Source organism: Fundulus heteroclitus, chromosome 23 (assembly GCF_011125445.2).
Source record: "Fundulus heteroclitus isolate FHET01 chromosome 23, MU-UCD_Fhet_4.1, whole genome shotgun sequence".
Classification (NCBI taxonomy): Eukaryota; Metazoa; Chordata; class Actinopteri; order Cyprinodontiformes; family Fundulidae; genus Fundulus; species Fundulus heteroclitus.
The window spans coordinates 8,284,579-8,305,465 of NC_046383.1; the positions used below are offsets into that span (position 1 = coordinate 8,284,579).

The 20,887-nt window shown below is 38.5% G+C and overlaps 1 protein-coding gene across 3 annotated transcripts in view; it reads left to right on the top strand.

Annotated features, from left to right (window-relative positions):
• Nucleotides 1-20,887, top strand: part of glra1 (glycine receptor, alpha 1) — a 155,214-nt gene that overhangs the window by 90,458 nt on the left and 43,869 nt on the right. For all 3 annotated transcript variants that reach the window (XM_036127006.1, XM_036127005.1, XM_036127007.1), the window contains 2 exons: nucleotides 5,532-5,599; nucleotides 16,046-16,269. In XM_036127006.1, coding sequence (XP_035982899.1) covers nucleotides 5,532-5,599; nucleotides 16,046-16,269 — 292 coding nt within the window. The remainder of the gene's footprint in view (nucleotides 1-5,531; nucleotides 5,600-16,045; nucleotides 16,270-20,887) is intronic.

A 20,887-nucleotide genomic window follows, 5' to 3' on the forward strand; every position in this document is an offset into this window, starting at 1 on the left:
GGATTTCTCTTCATTTGGATTTTTTCTTGGAGGAATTTGCACAAATACATTCATGTTGATAGTTATTTGCAGCTTATTTCCTGTCATTTCTGAAATTAAAAGAGACGATCATTTTCAGTCCGATGCCTTTGGATTAGGAAGTGGGAATAGCATAAAAAATGAGAATAGGACAGCAGGGAAACCCTCAAGTCCCATTTGGTAAAGAGTACGTGGAGTATTAGGTAGTGGCTGTTAATGGCACAATTTAAACCCTTTACAAGAAATTAAAACCTGTGTGGGTTTCATGCTGATTGAATATATTTATAGTTATTTAGTAACTAAGCCATTTATATGGTTTTGTTTTGTTGATGGCTTCAGAAGAGTCTTGAATCGATTCCATTTGGAAAAAGACGGTAGGCGGATTACAACCCTGATGGTTACCAGCTAACAAACCTAATTCTGTTCCTAGTGTTTGCTGACAACTACGGAGCCCTCTAGGGGACATGGGGAATTTTTTTTTTGTGTGTTACCTCGCAATACTTTTGCGTTCCCTCCCAAAAACTTTTGCGTTCCCTCTCAAAGTACATGTTTCCGAAAAGTGCATGCCTGCCGAGATGTGTATCCACTGTCGCGGGAGCGCCTCGCTCCGTACAACTTAATATCGATGAGGAAAACAGATTAAAATTTGACCAACGCAGTTACTTGTTCTTAAAATAATGATACCAAAATGTTTTAATATACCTCTTATGGGGAAAAAAATGTGGTTATTTGGCAGATTCATTTACAAAATTACGGGTGTTATGAACAACATTAAATCCAAAGATTTTATCCGTGGTACGGCTGATTTATGAGTTGTTGTCTCTTGTCATTCACACACAATAAACCGTGAGAGCCGACGTGAGTTTTGAAACTGCAAAGGTTTCTTTTAAGCGGAAGATCAAATGTGCATTTACACAGCACAGCGCACAGACCAGTGTAATGCATTCGCGAGCGTCAGAAAGCTATGGTGCATTCAGGAGCATGGGACATCTCAAATTTACAAGGAAAGAGGCTTAAAACGGAACAGAATTTAACTCATACAGTAATGTATTTATCCAGAAACAGTGTGGGCTTTCTTACAATACTGAATGCTCTATAATTGTATTTCTGTTATTTTTTTTGATTATGCACATCTGCTAGCTTTTTATTCTGAAAAATCTAATGTCCCATGAGAGTTCCCTGAGGAGCTGAAGCACGCACAACATCTCTGTAGCATGTTTGTGTTGGTTTGTTCCTCAGGATAGCCAGCTCACACACGGCTGTAGAGATACGTGTGACGTTGGCGTTCTGCGGTGCTCTCCCACCCTCTTCCCATGTTCAGCATGTTTTAGAAGTATACCTGTTCCAGCACACCTGATGTAAATGACCACATTATCTCATCGGCGTGCCATTAAGAGCTGCAAAACCCGTGGAGACCGTTTCATTTGGATGAGGTGTATGGTAACAGGGGAACGTCCAAAAAATGTAGGACAGTGGGCCCTGAAAACCAGCGTTAGGGAATATTGTGTTGTGTACTGTTGGGGGGGGGGGGGGGGGGGGATTTCTTGTCACCCGCTGAATGCTCCCAGGAGACACTCTGTTTGGCACGGCCTTAGTTAAACAGACGACGGTTTTATCTCAAGCCAAACCCACACAAGAATTACAGATCGATGCATCAGACATGGGGGGGATCAAAGCTGAATTAGAAAAATCCCCACAGTTGTATTTTCGCAGCCTTTTTTTTTTATAGACGTCTGTAAAATATTTACACAATACAGTAATTAGCTTCGTTTCATCAAAACATACAGCACAGATCTTTTCCACACACACTTTCCCATGTTTGCCAATGGCCAGCTTACGGCTGTGACTTGGGAATGTGCTTCAGTCCCTGCCATTCTCAGGATGTTACACTTATCACACAGGAATTTTTTTCCCCCCCCCCCCCCCCCTTTCTTTGATGAACCATACCTCTCCAATCCTATGGCACAGAATATGTCTTCTAGAAGGAGTTAGACCTGCGTATTTTGCCTTTTTTGATTCCTCCCACCCTGAAGCTTCTGGCTAAAGTAGACGGTCTTGCTTGGTGTGTCTTTAAAAAGAGATTTTATTCTCAATTACATTTTACCTTGTTAAATAAAGGTTAAATAAAAAAACAAATACATACAGAAAAATTTTCTTAAGCTTCTTAGATCAAGAGACAACAACTTTGTCTTTATGTCAAAATATGTCTAAATTGTCACCAGATGTCCAAGCCCAAACTGGCTAAGATTTGTTCAAGGCGAAGGTTTAGGCATCTATTAGATGTATAAATGTAGATGTGTTTTAGCTGAGACTGGCTAAAATAAATAAGTGTTGGCCTGATCAGTGATTGAGCTTACATCACGCTCTGTAGGATGCCTTTAAGACAGTCTGTATGGGCTGGTTAACTGCAATCATCAGTCCCAACTATAAATATAGCTGAATATCATCTGCTTCTTGTGATGAAACAACCAGTAACCTCTTAGATTCCTATAGTCACAAACTGATACCTGGATGTTTTATCTCAAACATGACCTGATGATACAGAATTGTTAAAAAATGAAAAGAAAAAATATATATTTATGTATAAAAATCTTCAAATGTTCCAACTGCTTGATGTCGAGCAATTTGTTTTCAGTATTTTGGTAAAGTTATATCAGGAAAATATTATTACTGTTAAGAAAAAGAGATATAAGAAAACAGCACAAAGAAAATCGGTTCCAGGACAATTTTCCTGTTAGCTTCAAAAAGAGGGATATGACGGGTGTCAGTCTCGCCGTCTGGAACTTGGTATTTAGAGTGAAAGGTTATGTTTCTGTTGAGTCAACCTGCTTGTTCTCTGCAACTCAGGTCCACCAAGTAATCCTGTTTTTGTTTGTACAACCTGGAAATGAAGTGATTCAGCGAAGCGTGTTGATTCACTGCCTACTGTCACCTTAACTCGCTCGTCTGTAAACAACCTTCAACACCACATTTCATCCCTGAGAGAGGAAGGTTAGGTAACTGAATTATTTTTGAACCCATGCTATTTTTGAACGACCGTAGCTTCAAGTTTTGAAATTAATTTTGTCGACATTAGATTCCTTTCCCTGCACCAAGGTGTTCCACCGCTCCCCTCTGGAATGTTGTCAGGTTCTTTTGGAGGTTTTGACTTGTTCAATGAGCCATTATTTGAATCATTTCTTACCATGTCAGACAGCTACTGTAGCTGTGTTTACTCCCCACAGTCTGTTGTCAACTCAATTCTGCTTTTGCCATTGAGGCTGCTTCAGTTTATGATCACACACGAAATGTTCTGTTACAGAGACGTCTTCATAACGAAAGAGAAATGTTTGAATGTAAAGAATGTGTGAAACCAAATGAAAGAGACTGTAGTGTTTTTAATGTCTTCTGTTCCTAACTAAGTCCTGATTTGAATCCCTTTGTTTACATGATGAATATGAATCACAAATAAAATTCATGAACTCCACGGTGCTTTATGGAGTAAATCCAAAAATGAAACTTATTAGACAGAATTAGCAATATAATATAGATTTACACTTACAGGCAACTTTATAAGGTGCACTTCCCGAATTTCCCCGTTGTGGAACAATAAAGGAATTTCTTATCTTGTCTCGCTAGTATGCGGTTGAACCCCCTTTCTGCATTTCATAAAGGTGTCGGAAATGTTCCTCAGAGACTTTGGTCCATATTGAGAAGTTAGCAACTTACAGATGTGGCAGAAGGGGCCCAAAACTTGGCAAGAAATTAACCCTTCTGACAATTACCTTCTTACCTCCAAACTGACCCACTAATATTAAGACAATAGGGTAAGAATTTGGTGTAAATTTAAAAAAATTGTTGATCCATCCTGCCTTGTCACAGGCTCACCTAAATATGAACAGAAAGAGATTGGAAAAAGATTGTGAATTAAAGTATCAATCTCCTGGTTTTAGCTGACAGGAAGTGCATCTTTGTGGGCTTGTGCGGCTATAGCCCATCTGTTTCCACCTGTTCTGTGTTCACAAAAGGTATTCGATACACTTTGGTCGTAGTGAGTGGTTGTTTAAGCTGTTGCTGCCTTTCCATCATCTTAAACCAGTCTGACCATTCTGCTCTGATCTCTGACAAAAACAACGCATTCTTGCTCGGCTGCAGCTCACTGTTCATATATACTGTATATATATATATATATATATATATATATATATATATATATATATATATATATATATATATATATATATACATTTTACCCAGAGAAATTCTAAATCCCAGTAGATCAGCAGTTTGTGAAATTGAAGTCTCTCTTCAAAAGCCAAAAGAATGTAAAGCAGGTTTATGCTGATCCAAGAAAATACCTGCTGGCTTGAAATAGCTCACATCGAACGTCGGTGCAGTAATTAAAATGTTTAAAACAACTGGAGTTCAGACAAACAAGCCTGGACCAGGACCAAGGTTTATCTAGCAGCAATGCTCAAACAGATTGCAAAAAAGTCTTTAAAGGTCACTGCTAGAGAATTACACCATGGAGCACCATCTTGAGTTTGTTAAGTCTCTATTACAACCATTTACATTTGCACAAATCTTTGGAAGGGTTGTCAGTTACTGCAGAGGATACGGTATTATTATTATTGACCATTATTCATATATAGGCTTCTAGGAATAAGCTTGGATCAGTGTACTCTAATGCTAGGTTGCAGTTGTAAGCTGGTAAACAAGCAGGGTAAGTGTTGCAAAAGCTGACATATTTTTTTATTCTCTCTGAAATGTTTCCGTTCAGCTACTGCAGCAACATGTACACATAATAGGGGGTTGTTGATTAAATAATCTAATGAAATAAAAAAATAAATAAAGTATTTTCTTTTTCCAGAGTTGAAACTAATGAACTTTATCTTCTGAGTCCAACTTAAAAAATGCACAGTCACTTTTATCACTTTGAAGACAAACACACCAACATGTTGATTAAAATGTCATACCTTATGATCTAGAAGAAAGGTGTGACTGTTTCTCCCTGCAGTCGGACCTCCGATTTCTCATATTTTTCACTCTTCTACCTATTGTTTTGCTTTTGGTTTATTTCTGTTCTAAACATAGCTTTGCAGAGATTGCTTGCTCACCCGACAACAGAGACACATATAGCGCTGTCTCTGTTATAGCTGCTTCTTAAAGACGGTGCCAGCACCAGAAATGTCAGGTTTCAGCCGAAGTTTTAAAACCCTTTTTCAGTATTGTTACAGGTTAACTCAGGAAGTGTAGCAGATTATTATCTCTGACAGAGCAAGGAACAGAAATCTTGTGCTGAACTGGATTAACAATTTGTATTTTCTTATTTAAAAAGCATCAGTATAAATGATACTTTTGAAAGTCCAAAGTAAAGCTACTTTGTTATAATTTGTCCCCAAATTAACTATTTTATAAGACAACAACAAATGCAAGCATTTTTAATCTAAAAAGTTGCTTTTAGATTACATTCTAACTCTAATCGTATAATAATTACTAACTATTTTCTTTTCCACTCTGTGTTATTTTTGCAGGTCCTCCTGTCAACGTAACCTGCAACATTTTTATCAACAGTTTTGGCTCTATTGCTGAAACAACAATGGTAAGCTTGTTTATTATTACTTCCACTTAGCAGCACAGCCTTAAGGTTAAGATTTTCACACTTGTCACTGGTGTCCTTGTGTGGATTAGGATGCTTAGGCCCGTAATGGAGACAGTCACATCTCACCAGAGCTTCTTCTCAGCTCTGGTAATTTCCTCTTGGAAAATGAAGTTGATTAAAATGAAGGCTGTGTTGATATTCAGTGCATCCGCAGTTGCATTTTTAGTACATTTTGGGAAATAAAAAGCCCTCTGACCTCACAGTGTTTGGATGTTTCCCTGCCTCACTGGGCCCACATTTCATTTCATTTGAGCGAGCGCATCACTGCCACCACCATTAGCATAACAACACAGCGACTGCAGAGCTGGCGTGTCTTTTTACAAGCAATGAAGGGAAAATTTACACCAGTTCATTACACAGGAAATCCATTAGTATAAATATAACAGAAGCATCAACGTTCACCGAGCAACAAGGCTCAGAGCAGATATGCTGTGTGTGTTGGTTTGCAAAAACAAGCTACTGTCACCCGCCTGAACCCCGAGAAATTTCTTCATTTTCCCGAGAAAAGCGGGAAATCTTTCAGCTGAATAAACCCTCTGAAGGGATTCTGAGGATGTGGCGACTCCCTGTTTGTGCACATATATTTTGGGTTTTAGCAGTGTCAGCTTGGATTAACAATGTGTAAATGCACAGAAATGCTCAAGGAATCTCTTTAAAATTTGATTCAATTTAATTCAATTTATGTAAAGAGCCTAATTACCACAGATGTAATCTGGAGGCACTATACAAGCAGGTCCAATTCAAATGCAGGCATGTTGTGTTGAATCTAACTAAAGATTGAGTTCAAATGAGTTTAGTTTATAACAATACAGCCTATTGTTGTACAGTCACATACTCACAATTCATTATTGTTAAAAATTGGTATGACAATATAGATGAGTGCTTTTTGTGCACAGATTATGAGAGAAACTGAACAAGCAGCGCTTTTACCATGTTTCTTTTTTATGCATAACTTCTGCTCTGGTCCTCGGATTGAAAGTTAGCAGTAGTTGTGACTCTGTAAAATGTAAACGTTTTTAAATTTTACAGAGTCACAACTTTACTTGACAAGAATTCCACATAGGGTTCAATTATAATCTGTTGAACCTGAGGGTTCAAAGCAAGAATTTAAATACTGGTAAAATAATTGCATCATATGACATTTTTGATACATATGCATCTTTAACCTCTGAAGACCTAATAACTTCAGTCCAAACACAGGCTTTTAGACACTTGATCAGTTTCTCTTCAATTGTGAGCCTTATTTACAGGTCTGTCAGGAGAAAGAAAGATAGGTTTGAAGAGAAACTGATTGTTCTCAGCCTTCAAAAAGCCTATGTTTAGACTAAAATTACCAGGTCTTAAGAGGCTAAGTAATTTGTCTATGACCCTTTACGACTGACTGTCGGATACATCAGCATGCAACCCCTTACCTCCTCTTGTTGCCTGTTCAAGATGCACCTTTGCCAATTGAATTGTTTAAAAGGTAAATAGCCACATCATATGCTTAAAAAAAAGATAAAAAAAAGTTTGATTATGATAGAATAATGTTATTTGCACCAAGGCTCCATCCTGATAAAGTTTTGATGGTCCCTTTTGAGGCTAAGTATAGCCCCAGCACCGGGAGCGATTAGCAGATCTAAACAGACGTGGTGCCATCTAGGGACAGTATCGCAGAACTATCATAATACCGGTTTGCTTAATTAATAAATCAAAATTAAATAATGCCAGACCAAGCCTGACCCTCTGCAATGCCTCGCTATTAATTAAATATCTAACAGCAACTTTAAGAGCCTCATATCAGAACATTTACTCACCTCAGTCAACTCTGTGGTCACATCTGAGCCTCGGCAGGTTTAGTGTCCGCTTCAGGGAACACCAACGTTCATACCATATTCCCAGCAACATTCCAGTCTTTTCCCTCTTGGAAACGTGTATTTTTTTGCATTTTTTTCCCCACTGGAACTTGGAACATTCTTCATTGTTTTGCTGGGAGATGCTAATAGCCATTAGCCGCTTCCTTGTTTTATCTCCTGCAACGCAAGTGCAGTAAGTACTTCCGTTAAAATCGTAAATAAACACCAAAGGCTTTATTTATTGACAAATTGAGCAAAGACAAAGCATAAAACACCAAAATAACAACAGATCAACACTGGCAATTACTAAAATCTAAAATGTGCATTTTTACCAAGTACAACCAAAACAAATGCAAAAACACATGGTTGAATAAGCTGTGTCACAGTAAAAGGAAGAGAAATGTAACCTGCAATCATTGATTTATTCATGGGAAACATGACACATGCGTAGCTCATAAAAAATAATTTGAGTCAGATGAAAGCGAAAGCAAAGCAAAGTGAACTGATGACTGAGTGAGCGGGTAACTGAAGCTCAGGTCTCAATGCAACACGGATGCTTCTTACGCCTTTTAAACACAATGACAACAACAAATCACCTTTGTTCATCTCTCTAAACGCCCAGCCCAAACCTGAGTCTGGCCTCAAAGTGAAGGCCAGCCTAAATATAAATTGCTGTGTAAAAGCTGTCCTCTTAACATTGGTCCTCACAGAGATAAAGGACACACACACGGCGGTGCTGCTGGTGAAAAACAGTGATCGATGGATCCAGCAGAATGGCGCAGTGCTTGTTGAAGTACCGGCGCTACACGGCTTCATTCCTGCTTCAGCACTCCCACTGCTTCTTCACTCTGTCTCATCTTTCTTCATCCGCCTCTTCTACTTCTTTTATTTCCTCACTTTGTTCTCCCCATTCAAACCTTACGTGTCTTATCTGTCTTGATTTGTGAAACCTCTAACATCCCCGTGTTTAATAAAAAAAAAGACGTTGATTAGACTTTACACATAGTAATACGAAAAAATCTGAAAATACTGCAATACCGTGAAAACGGTCCGGCAAAACCAAATGCAAAAAGTTTCCTAATCATCAATACAGGTGAGTTGATCAGGGGTTTAGGAACAGATGTGGAAGAGAGCAAACTGGCAGACTGAGGGAAGGAGAATAATTAATTTAAAAGGAGCTGAACTTGACAAAATAACAACAAACTAAGCAGGAAAAAGACTAACACTGATCTAAGAGAAATAAATCTAAATGCATAAAGAAGCGAACACAGGAGGAGACTGTGTGGCAACACCTTTCTAGCAATAATAAATGTAGAGAATTGAATTGTATATGGTAAGACTATTTAAACAATAATAAAGAACTCAGAAGTGATAAAAACACAAAACAAAACAAACACCAAGGGATCAGAAGATTGTTTTTATTTATTTTTTTGTCTATATACTATTTTTGCTATTTCTATTCATTTATTTGCTATATTAAATCAACAAGAAATTACATTGTAAAAAATTTGAAATTAATAGATCAAAAAATCGATAAACCCAAAATGTATCCATATTATGTTTTACGTTTTTACATTTCTTCAAAATAAATTTTTTGCTTTTTTTTGTTTAAAAAGAAAATGTTTTTAAACACAAAAATAACCAAATTACACTATAAATAATCTACAAACTATACATTTTACAAATAAACATTTTTGCTTATAATGGCTATGGTAATTATGTACCTCGTGATGGTAGCTACGTTGTCACCAATATTAAATTGAAACTAATGACTTAATCAAAGGATTAAGGTCAGTTCGGGTTAAAAGCGTCAGTGTTTACTGAATGATCCGGCCTCTCATTTATTAAAACCCCATCATGAAACAGAGAAAGCTTTGCTCTCTGGATCTCTCTGTAAATTTACTTGACATCCCACAGTGCTGCCGGCAAACTGTGGCTCCATCTGAGGCCAAACAGTGGAAAAAAAAAAAGAAGAAGCCATATTGCTGCCTCACTGTCATAGCTGAGCAGATGTGCTACCATAATGTGCGAAGCTCCGTATCCTCCTCTTCCTACCTGAGCAGACTCCAGGAAGGCGGCGGGATGTTATGACAGGCGTGGAATTAGAATATGGCTGCAGATCTTTCTGCAGTTGTTGTTGTTGTTGTTCTCGTTGTTGAAGGAGGCGCACGAAGAAGAGGAGGAGGAGGAGGATTGTAGTCCTTCATGCGTGGTTTACTGCCTGAGTTTAATACATGCTGAAATGAGTTTGGTGTTGTGTAAGTACAGCGATTCCTCTGCTAATGGCTCCGTAGCAGCATGCCGATGGGGGATAATTTTACTATGGTTTCAAACAGTCCAGCGGCCTTATGTCACATCCTTAGATGGAAGGCTTTAATACAGATTTGCCTCAGTGTCAATAACATTTTTAATAACCCGATTACTCAAATGACTTGTCTGCTCTGTCTAATGCTAAAATCCCGTATGAAATCAGTCAATTTTCCTTAATATTACTTTCCTCTCATTAGAATGCCAAATTACTTTTTGCTCATTTGATTTTTGGAGTGAAGCGCCGTTCTTTTCGTGACTTCTGGCCATCGGGTTTACTGTCCATCCATCCGCGCCCACGGCAGGCCTCCGTTGTTCCTTACAGAGCTGACAATGTGCACAGTGTTTGACCAGTGGATGAAACTAGGGTTTTAATTGGCTGTTGGAAGAACAACAGTACATTTTTAAGACGTGATGGAGTTATGCTCTGAAAAATGTTTGAGGCGATTTAAAGGTGTGATTCGCATATTTACAGCCACCTCATCTCCTATAGTGCTTTGCAAAAACATTCATTCCCCTTAAACTTTAATGTACGTATTTATGGGCTAGGCAAACACCACGTAGTGCACAGCTGTGAAGTTTCCTAGAAACAAAAAATCCAAAAAAAGGGTTCCGTGCATTTTTGTTTTGAGCCCCTTATTTAATGATTTGTAAAATCACCTTCAGAATCCATTACAGCAGCTCATCTTTTGGGGTTTGTCTCTGCTAGCTTTGCACATCAAGAGATCAACATTTTTGTCCGTGCTTCTTTAAAGGTATAGTGGGTGATTTCTTTCAGAAATCTAGGTAAGACTAGCTGGGGATGCAGTAAGACTATCTTACCTGCTCTTCAGCTCCTCAGGGGGATCGCGTGAAAGAATCTCCTCAAATCCACTCTGGTCTTATTTCTGTCTTCTGAGGCCTTCCTCTTCTTCTCATAAACCTGTAAAACAGTTTGCTTCTTTCATCCATCCATCCATTTTCCAACATGCTTATCCCTTGTGGGGACGTGAGGAGTGCTGGTGCCTATCTCCAGCTGTTTTGCTTCTTTGAACTCTCAGCCATTTACCAAGTATACATTGAGAGCGCTACAATAAACGGCTGAGACCAAAGCTCACTGGATATATGAACACTAGAAGCTCGCATGTACAGCCAGCAAGAGGAAAGAGTAGATCATCCACACCACTCTCCCTTTAAGAGATAGTTTCAGTTCAGCAAGACTGGACAGAAAATGTCTGATCATAAGTTTTCAAGTCTTTCCATGGATTTTCAATTGGAATTATGTCATAAATTTGACTGGACCATCTGACTTATTGATATGCTTTGACCCCAACTATCCATCGTAGCCCTGGCTGTTTTCTGCAGTGATGTGCCATGCTCTTTCCATTTTTTGGATGAAGGATTGGGCAGTGCCCTTTGAGATGTTCAACGCTTGGGACAGAAGCGTATAACCCAGACCTGCTTTATACACCCCCACAACTTAATCTCTGACCTGTCTGCTGTGGTTCTTGGTCTCAAAGTTGTAGTTTGCTCAGCAATCCCCTGAGGTCTTTGCAGAGGAGTTGTATTTTTTTGCTGGGATTAAAATAGAAAGCGGGTGAACTCGATTTACTAATTAGGTCTCTTCTGAAGGCAATTGGTCGCTCTTAAATAAATACAATAAATTGTCAGTTATTTGTAAAAAATATTATGAAAACCATGTATAATTTTCTTTGGGTTGATTTATCATTTAAAGTGATATCCCAAGAAAATATCTTAAAGTGTTTGGCTGTAATGTGACAAAATGTAAAAGAAAAAAAAAAAAAAAAGAAAAAAACTTTATAGGTATGAATTCCCTTGCAAGGCCTGGTATTTTCGTTTTTTGAGTGACTCTATCACAGCCATTTGTACTCAGCTTTTTATTTCTTTTATTTATTTTTTTGCCGAGCTGAAATCAAACCGATGACGCTGGAATAAGCCCACAGCTCTCCGTCGTTCTTTTCCCCATCAGCACACGCTCCTCATCTAGGCGGTCTTAGGTTATTTATCACTTTCTCAAGCAGAAAAAAGGTGACTCATTCAGAAAAGGTCGAGCTCATTTGTTTCATGTGAGATATTTGGTGTAATAAACAGTGATAAACAGAGGGAGCCTGGCTGAGGCTGTTGCAGCGCACACATGTTCAGCTCAGCGGCTGATTGCTTCTTGAAATGCCACCTGCTGGGGCTGCTGGCATGGCCCTACCTAGTCACCGCAATGCTTTTTTTTCTGCTACGCCACACAGCTTAATGACAGCCCAAGCAGCCAGGCTTGGTATTCCGAGAATAATTGACAATTAGGGAGATCGAGGGGCAAACTGAATGCCAATTCCACACAGGAGAGGGCTGGACTCTTATTGTGAAACGGAAAATGAAGAATGGAGGGCTATGCGGTGAAACTCTGAGGGGACAGCGGTTAATATCTGGATCGCCCAGCCTGCTCACATACCAAACAAAGAGACAAAGAAGAAAGGAAATAAAATAGAAACTAAAAACTGTTACCATATGTCGACTGAGTCAGCTACTCAAGCGATCTCATAAAAGATATCAAGGTACTTTACTGCAGACGTTATAAATGTCCAATCCTGTTCCAGCTCTGGCTCTAACCCTCCAAACAAATCTTTAATTGAATGCTGTGGTGATATATATATATATATATATATATATATATATATATATATATATATATATATATATATATATATATATATATATATATATAATATACACACACACACACACCTGGTGCATTATCTAAGTGAAAACTACTTCATGCAGGAAAATATAACAATCCATCTATTTTTGCCCGCTTATCTGAGGTCAAGCACAGGGACAAACAGATTCAGAGGGGAAACCCATACATTCCTCTTACTCATCTTACCCTCTTATTACTGATCCTCCTGGGTGATCCAGAGGCATTCCCAGGAAAGAGTAGTTTGTTTGTCTTGGGATTCTCCTCCTACAGCGTTGTCCCCCGAACACGAGCCTCACTTGATGCCTGAACCACCTCTTCTCAGTTCAGATCGTTAAGATTTTTGTAGGTGAGGAAACTGGAGCAAATGTATGTGAATTTGCAAAAAGCTGATAGCACCAAAGCACCTAAAGAGCCCATTATGCATAGTGGTCAGAACAGTGGACAGCTACTCAAAAGCTGCTTTATTTCATGTGTGAAAGAACTGACGTACCTATACGTAGGCCTCTTCACACTGCCACCTAAAGGACGGGAGTGCAAGTTCATGCAAATTTAATTTTGACAGACCTTCTATGATTTGATACCCTTAAAAATATATTTGTAACATCAGTTAAAAGCTAAGGAAATAAAAAGGAGTTAAAATCTGGAAACACATCTCTAAATAATTATTTAATAATAATAATTTAATAATTTGACATCACATGCATAATAATTTTAGATATCACATGCATCCCTGGCAGCATGCTAACTGTACTTTAGCCTGCAGTTTTTTGTTCTTCAATTATTTCAACACAAAAAGATTTTCTAACTAAAACCTTATTTAGTTCATTCTTCAGGTCACAGTTGCCTTTAGTTTTTAAATCTGAAGTGCAACACATGATACACAGACCGACAGGGTGGTTGGTGGAACGAACATCTAAAGGTGCCAGGCAATATATGTGGCCACTTCATGTTAGAGTTTTTATATAAGATGTAGTACTGTTAATTTGTTTGTCATGTGATATTGCCTAAACACATTTTCTCTCATCTGAATGAACATGTGAAAACTTGCAAAGTAAATGCTCCAAGAAATATATTTAATTGAAAAACATTAAACCTGGCTTGGTTAGTATAGGACAGTGGGCAAAAAAATCAAGCAATCACTTTCTGTATATTTTCTTTAAGCCAGTCCCCATTGTGATCTCCTAAAGTCGTCTTCATCAATAGTTATCCAGGCCTTTTGAAGGACTTTTGTTGTTGTTCTTTGGAATTTGGCTGTTTTCTGTTCATTTTAAGTCCATTACCTTTAGAAATCTGGAGATCCACTGACCAAGAGCCCTTCTAGAGGCTACAGGAAATGCAAGCTGATTGGAAGAAAAGTAAAAGTTTTGGAACAATCTAAAAAAATAAATAAATAAATAAACCATGTGTCGACCGAGCTGGATGCGCTTTCATCTGTAATTCTTAATTTCTAACATAACTTCAGCAACACGCCTCATCCTATCTAAAACTTTGTCTGAAATAATATCCCGCGCCCATATGAGAAACCTATCTCTGTTTCTCTGATTCATCTAACCCTCACTGTGTTGTCACAGTCTATCTCTCCGTCTGTGTTTGGAAGACGAAAGAAGCTCAGTGACCTTCAACTCAGGACTCAGATCCATCTGCCTGTCTACTCTTTATGCCTCTATTTCTGGTTGCCACCAACATCTTAGTTTTACCTCCCATTACTGGTTTCTCCTGCAGAAATCCCCAATTTCTGCTGTGTTTTTCGATCTTTTTATGGTTGTTACTTCAATTAAAATCAAGAAGGAAGCAGAGGGGGGAAAAAGGGCCATGAGATGCTGTATTTTAAGCTGAAATTGTTCCTGTTGCAGCCCAAAGTGGTACAGCTCCATGATCAGTAAAATACCAAACACATATGGATGAACACCCATGAGCACCTGGTCATCCAGCCGTGAAATCCTGTCCATCACTCTGCAGCTCCAACTGCTGGTTTCTGTCAATGCTGTATTCCCCGTGGAGCCGTGCCATCTTGAGTCAGCAGTGCAATGACCTATGAGAAGCTGTTTTTTTCCCCTTCCTTTCCCACATCGTTCCTTATTCTTGTTTCAAACAGAACACCTCCCTGTGGATGCATTTAGAACCTTATTTTCAAGGGTGCACGCTTTATAACTTTTGCCGTAATTAAATTTCTCTGCCAAGTAAATTTTTTTTCAGAGAATGTTCCTTCTGTAGCAGAGGTGAGAATGTCGTAATGTTTCATTTATGCCTACTTTGTCTTTCTTTCAATCTGTTTTATTTTTCTTGCATCCCAGCAGTTCAATTAGAAATGAGACATTTCTAACTGTATTGGCCAAAGAAAGACATTGTTTTCCAGATCGCAGTTTTTACTAGCCTCGTGAGACCATCCTGATCTCGCGAGCTTTCAAGGTTTCACTCGCAGATCAGTCTGGCTACTTTCCGTTAATGAAAATTTGGAGCCGTTCACCAAACGAACGTCCAATCAGCGTTGGCTTTGAGGCGGGTTGAGGTGTGACGCAACAAGAAGTGCGACAGTTCAGTCTAAAGAACATGGCGGCTTCAGCCGATGAAACTAGCGTTAGTGTGGCTATCGAGCAAGTTTTATCGGAATTACAGAGTATTTCTTTGCTGAGCTAACGAGGCTTTACCTGCAGCAGCAAGAGTAGCTTGGCTTGTGGTTGTGTTTTCGCCGAAAATACAACAATCTGATTGGTTTATTTGGCCCGTCTATCACCAACATAGGCCAATCAGCTAACCAGTATTTTCACCCCTTCCCAAAATTACTTCAACGGAAGGTTTCCAGATGGATATGCGGAGCAAATCCATCTGGCGGAGTCAGGTAAAGTTTTTACTGCACAAACTTCAAAAAGCAGTAAAAAAATCAAATCACCACATATTTAAAAAAAATACTTTATACTGTGCTTTAAAATTAATTTCTTGTAAAATAATAGAGCATGCAAATGATGCATAAAAACCGTGAAAATTTGATTGAAGAGCAAAATGATACAATCAGCTTAAGAAAAATCATCAGTCTTTCGTTTTTACAGGACTAATGTTTATTGTGGTTCTGTGGGTTTTTTTTTTCAGGTTATGATCAAGATTATGAAACTATCTGTCTATTAAAAGAATTTCTTATAACTTATTTTTGACTCAGTTTACATGGAGCAACATTTTAGGAACAGAAGCAATATCATTCACTGTAAACTGGATGATGCTGTAGCCTTACAACAACAACAAAAAATACCACATTCACATCTTCTGTGTATGTTCTTCAGGTTTTACTGCCAGTTTTTCCAGGGGATTCCAGTCCTCCAAAGATCCCAAATATGCAGGATCATTTAAAGGGTTGTTCTAAACTGTCCTTGGGTGTGAGTGTGCGAATGAACGAATATCCCGCGTGTTTCTGTTGGCTGGGTGGTCAAGGTACTTCTGGGACTGGTGAAACGAATATTTTAGTATCCCGACACCTTTCTTACCCATAAATCGTTTTTTTTTTTTTTATCAATCCCTCCCTTCAACCATTTCATGTCCGCCGTCCTTTCCTTGTGCACGCAGGACTACAGAGTGAACATTTTCCTGAGGCAGCAGTGGAACGACCCCAGGCTTGCTTACAGCGAGTACCCCGATGACTCGCTGGATCTCGACCCGTCCATGTTGGACTCCATCTGGAAACCCGACTTGTTCTTCGCCAACGAGAAGGGGGCCAACTTCCATGAGGTCACTACTGACAACAAGCTCCTGCGCATCTCGAAAAATGGCAACGTGCTCTACAGCATACGGTGAGTGGAGGACGCTCTTAGTGTTTCAGCTGTTAAAGGCCAATTTTTTCAGAACCTTAGGAGAAGCCAAGGACATCATCCAACCATTTGAGGCGGTTGTGTGGCCGCAACGGCACATCTAAAACCTGCAGAACAAGAATCAGGGGGCCGCTCCTATAAAGAGGTTTCCTGCCACAGCTGTTCAGTCGCTGGGCTGCAGAAGATAAAGGTGCACAGGGACAGTTTAACACACAAATCTTCTGATTTTCTCTTAAGAATCATGAGCACCTTTGTTAAGGCACCTCTAAAAAGGAGCCCAAATTACGTCATCTTGCAGGTTTGGAGTCTTTGGTGGTTGTAAAGTAAACAGGTTTACCGATTCTTAACAGGAAACAACTTAAACAGCAGATATGTAATGAAAGAAGAAAGAAAAAATTTGTTTGAAACTGCAAAAGACCGACTTTAGCCCTAATGGTTTAAATTGTAGCTAAGTGTCAAAATACTAAAGTACTTTCTAAAGATCTACAAATTCCTCTCAGCAGGGTAGAAAAATGTGTTTCCTTCTTTGAAATATTGTATTTGAGCATTTGGAGCAAAGTAATGGCTGATAATCTTACGCCTAAAGCCTCCGGGTCACATTTCTATTGATTTTGCTGAGACTGAAAAACTCCAATCAGATAAGAGATAAAACTGATGTTATGTCTGGAAATGGAAGTTATTTATTTGCTGACAAAAGAATGTAATAAATGCACGCACGGCTAGCAGTGCACACAGCAGACAGCACGCCACCATCGGCTGCATTTGTGCTTTGATTTGATCCTCCACAGTCTTGACTCTTTCACAACGGTTATAGCACTGTGAGACTGTTTGGTGTTGGACTGAGGGCATATTCAGTGTGTAATTTTCTGCGAAACCCATAAATGAAATTACACCGGGTCATAAAAGGCACGAAGCCGCAGTCGGGGACTCACACGTTCCTCTGCGGCAATATCTAATTGGCTATTGGTGCTGGAATATTTCTCCATCATATTTTCAAGGTTATCTTGGTGTTGTGTTGTTTATTGATCACAGACTTGGTTCGCTCTGAATTCCTGACAAAAGCTTTACTATCCCCAATTCAAAGTTGCTCTGTCATGTTCTGAGCGGTGCCAAAACGTTTTTTTTTTCTTTATTCTTTCCCTCTTATTCATCATTGCAGAATCTCCTGTCAAACCAACTAAAATATACTAATAATAATTGCATTTATCATAGTTTTATATTAATTGAAAACTAAACCAACCTAGAATATATATATATTTTTTGTTAATTTGCTCAGCGGTTCTGGGTACATTTGATCTTAATTTTGATATATTATGTTACAAAATGCGCTTTGAGTGGTCAGCATGGCTGGAAAAGCGCTATATAAGTTTAGTTCAATTACCATTTACCATTTACAAATATCCTATAACTGAAGAGATAACTTTTTTTTCATGATTTTGTTTTTCAAAAGTCATGAATTGTGACGTAGGGGACTTCAATTCAGCAGAGTTACACAAAGTTGAAAATGCACGGGGAGTCAAAATGACTCCTTGGTGGTTCCAGCGTTAATTTATAAATGTTGTTTTTACATCCTTCTGCATTTATAAACACTCCTTAAAATTCAGACAGGAAATTCTGGAAGATGCTACTGAATTTGTTTCCAGCTGGGATCATGAACAAGATCTGGCGGCAGTAAAAGACCTGGCAGTGTTTAAAACTGCGTTTAGAAAATCAGGCAGTTGTGAAAATAACTATTGCCGTCCATTTAACTATATGTGATGTTAAAACACTCAATAGGAAGACCTTTACTAATTAGATTTTTTATGTATCCCATTTTCATTGTGTAGAATAAGAGTGAATCTGAAAGGAGTTTTAAACATGATGCTGATTTTGATAGGCTTGGCCAAGAATATTCAGATGTTATATTACTATTTTAATCTAAATGTAATTAATGTGCTAGGTTTTAATGGGTTAATGCAAATTACTGGGTGTTTAAGTTTAAGTATGTTGTGCTAAAATGAAGAAATTGGGAAACAATATAAGGTTGGTCCTATTGGGAGATGAAATCAGCTTTCCAAGATTAACAGCGCGTGTTTGGTGTTCCTTTAAGCAAATAAGGCCTTTGTTTACATCTTAAAACTAATTAATGTTATGTATTTTTTTAAATTCTTCGAAATTCTAGTTTCAAATGCCTTTGAAACCAGATGCTTCAAAGGAATTTGTTTTTTGTGTGTTTTATTAGATTTTTTTTAAGCCTTAGAAGTAATTTCACCCAAATTTCAAAATATTCAGTAGTAGTACATTACTATTTACTTTTCCTGTCTTTTTTCCAAACCTATTCTCTGTGGGTTTGTGGCTCCTAATCTTAACATTTAAAACTCAGTTTTATTCACGAGTTGGCTTTGTTTTTTGTTTGTTTTATTTATCTATTTTTTGTCTGTTTTGCTTGTTTAGCTTTGGCTCTTTTGAATTCAAACTCAGGAAATTTAAATCCATTAAATTTCTCAGGAAGTTGAGAATGGTTTTTATTGTATATGTAAAATGTTAATAGATTAATATTAAGATTAATATTCCCGCTGTTGTATTAATAGGTTAAAGAAGTTGATTTAGTTTGTAAATAATCCGATAAAGCTCAGGGTTCTCTTTTTTTTCAATCTCTGAAGGAACAGGGAGCTTTCAGCGAAAGCAATAAATCTAATTTTCATGTAATATTTTAATCAAGAGGGATTGAAAAATGATTTGATCTTCGTGGAGGGAGCTTTATTATTATTTTTTCCCTCCTATCTCTGTTTTCCGCGTGTGGCGTCCTCTCACAGTTACAGCCTCCCTCAGCCAACAAATCTTTCAGCCTGTCGTGTTTCCTCCTTGTTGCTTTTACTGTAGCTGCTAGGGGAGGATGAAAAAGCACAGCAGCAGCCGTGGTAATCTACTCAGTCCTGTTAGTATTCCAGCAGTGTCTCTGATCCGTTATCAACCCCGGCTTTCACCTTTGTGTCCAGCAGGAGCAGCTGGAAGATTGGTCCTTTATAAATATCGTCAAAGCTCAGAGGCACCCTGCACTCCTTGTCTGCGCCTCTCATTTTTTAAACTTGACATCGTCAGAATGAGCCTCTCTGTTGATCAGCTCCATCTCAAAGGTGACGAGGCAGCTAGGGATATTAAACCATCCGGAGGGGGAGAGGGAGAACGGTGGGGATGTGAATGTTGTTTACTCTGTTTTTGATGTTTATCGCTCCAGAGAAGTCTGCATTGATGCCGTGTTCTTCATAGAGATAAAAGTAAACCCTTGGAGATTGGATGACCAGGTCTCGATGCAGGCGCCGAGATGATATTTTGTTCAATTTGCGCAAGTTGAATTCTGTTTCAGAAGAAAAACTGTATGATTGTTTAGGTGTGTGACTTTTGAGACTTAAAGGCCCAGAGTTTGCACAAGCAGACGGCGATGTAGGAAAGAAAACAACCTTCTCTGGATATTTCATTCCAGACATTTGCATCCTTACAAGCAAAAACGAAAGCAGCATCCAGTGGATGTACATCGTTCCTGACCGTCTGTCAGCTGTCTGCCTTCAGCTTCACTTGTGCAAAATTGGCCTTTTTTTCCCCCCATGACAAACTGACCCCTGCCAGAGAAAGCAGGAAATTAGTTTCCACGGTAAAATTTTCCGCCCGCCTTCCTCCACCGGCCTCGTCTTTTCCTTCATCTGCTGACTTTCTGTTTGTCATTCCTCAAACAGCAGAAGGACAACGATCAGGACCAATTTGGGAATGGAGGCCTCCATCTCCCTCCGAAGAAACATTGATTAATCCCCCCATTTGTTACCAAAATCCGTCTCGCCCATCTCCTTTATTACACAAACAAACCGAGCATAACTCATTAACATTATAACGTTTATGTAATCGTAACTAATTTGATCAAGTAGGGCTGGGCAATATGGCCAAAACTTATATCACGATATATTTCTTGATTTCTGTCGATACAATGTCGATTTAAACAAAATGAAAGCCTCAGAAAGACTGCAAAGAAAGCCATAAACAGATGCCTTTACAAACAGATGTCAATTATTTTTGCCATGTTTATAAAACTCCTCCAATAAAACATTTTATAAATAGTTGCTTTAAAAAAGATAAAGCCCATAAAACTACATAAAACCCAGAATGTCATACAGTGACAAATGCTGTAATCAGACTATGATGTACATTAAAATATTGGAAATATCATATCATCTTTATTGAAAAAAGTTATATCGCAATATATATTGATATTGAATTATTGTCCACAACTATGATGAAGGATTTTAGGCAAAATTGCATTTTTAGATTAATGAGTTGTGCTTCTTCAGCTGCAAACAAAGCCAACCTGAATATAAAAACCTGAATAAATACATATTTTTTGGTTGGTTTTCCAACAATTGTGATGATAACAAATAGAGGACCCAGAGGATCAGAGGTCCCTCGGATTACAAGTTGTGGCAGATTCAGAAAATGGTCACATTCTCCGTCAGCAGCATTAGGCGTTCATGTGTTGCAATGCAGAAGGTAGGAAAACCTCAGAGGTAAACGTCTTCCCTAGAAAGTGGAACATCTGTGCCGGCTACATCGTGTGAGCACAACATACTCAGCA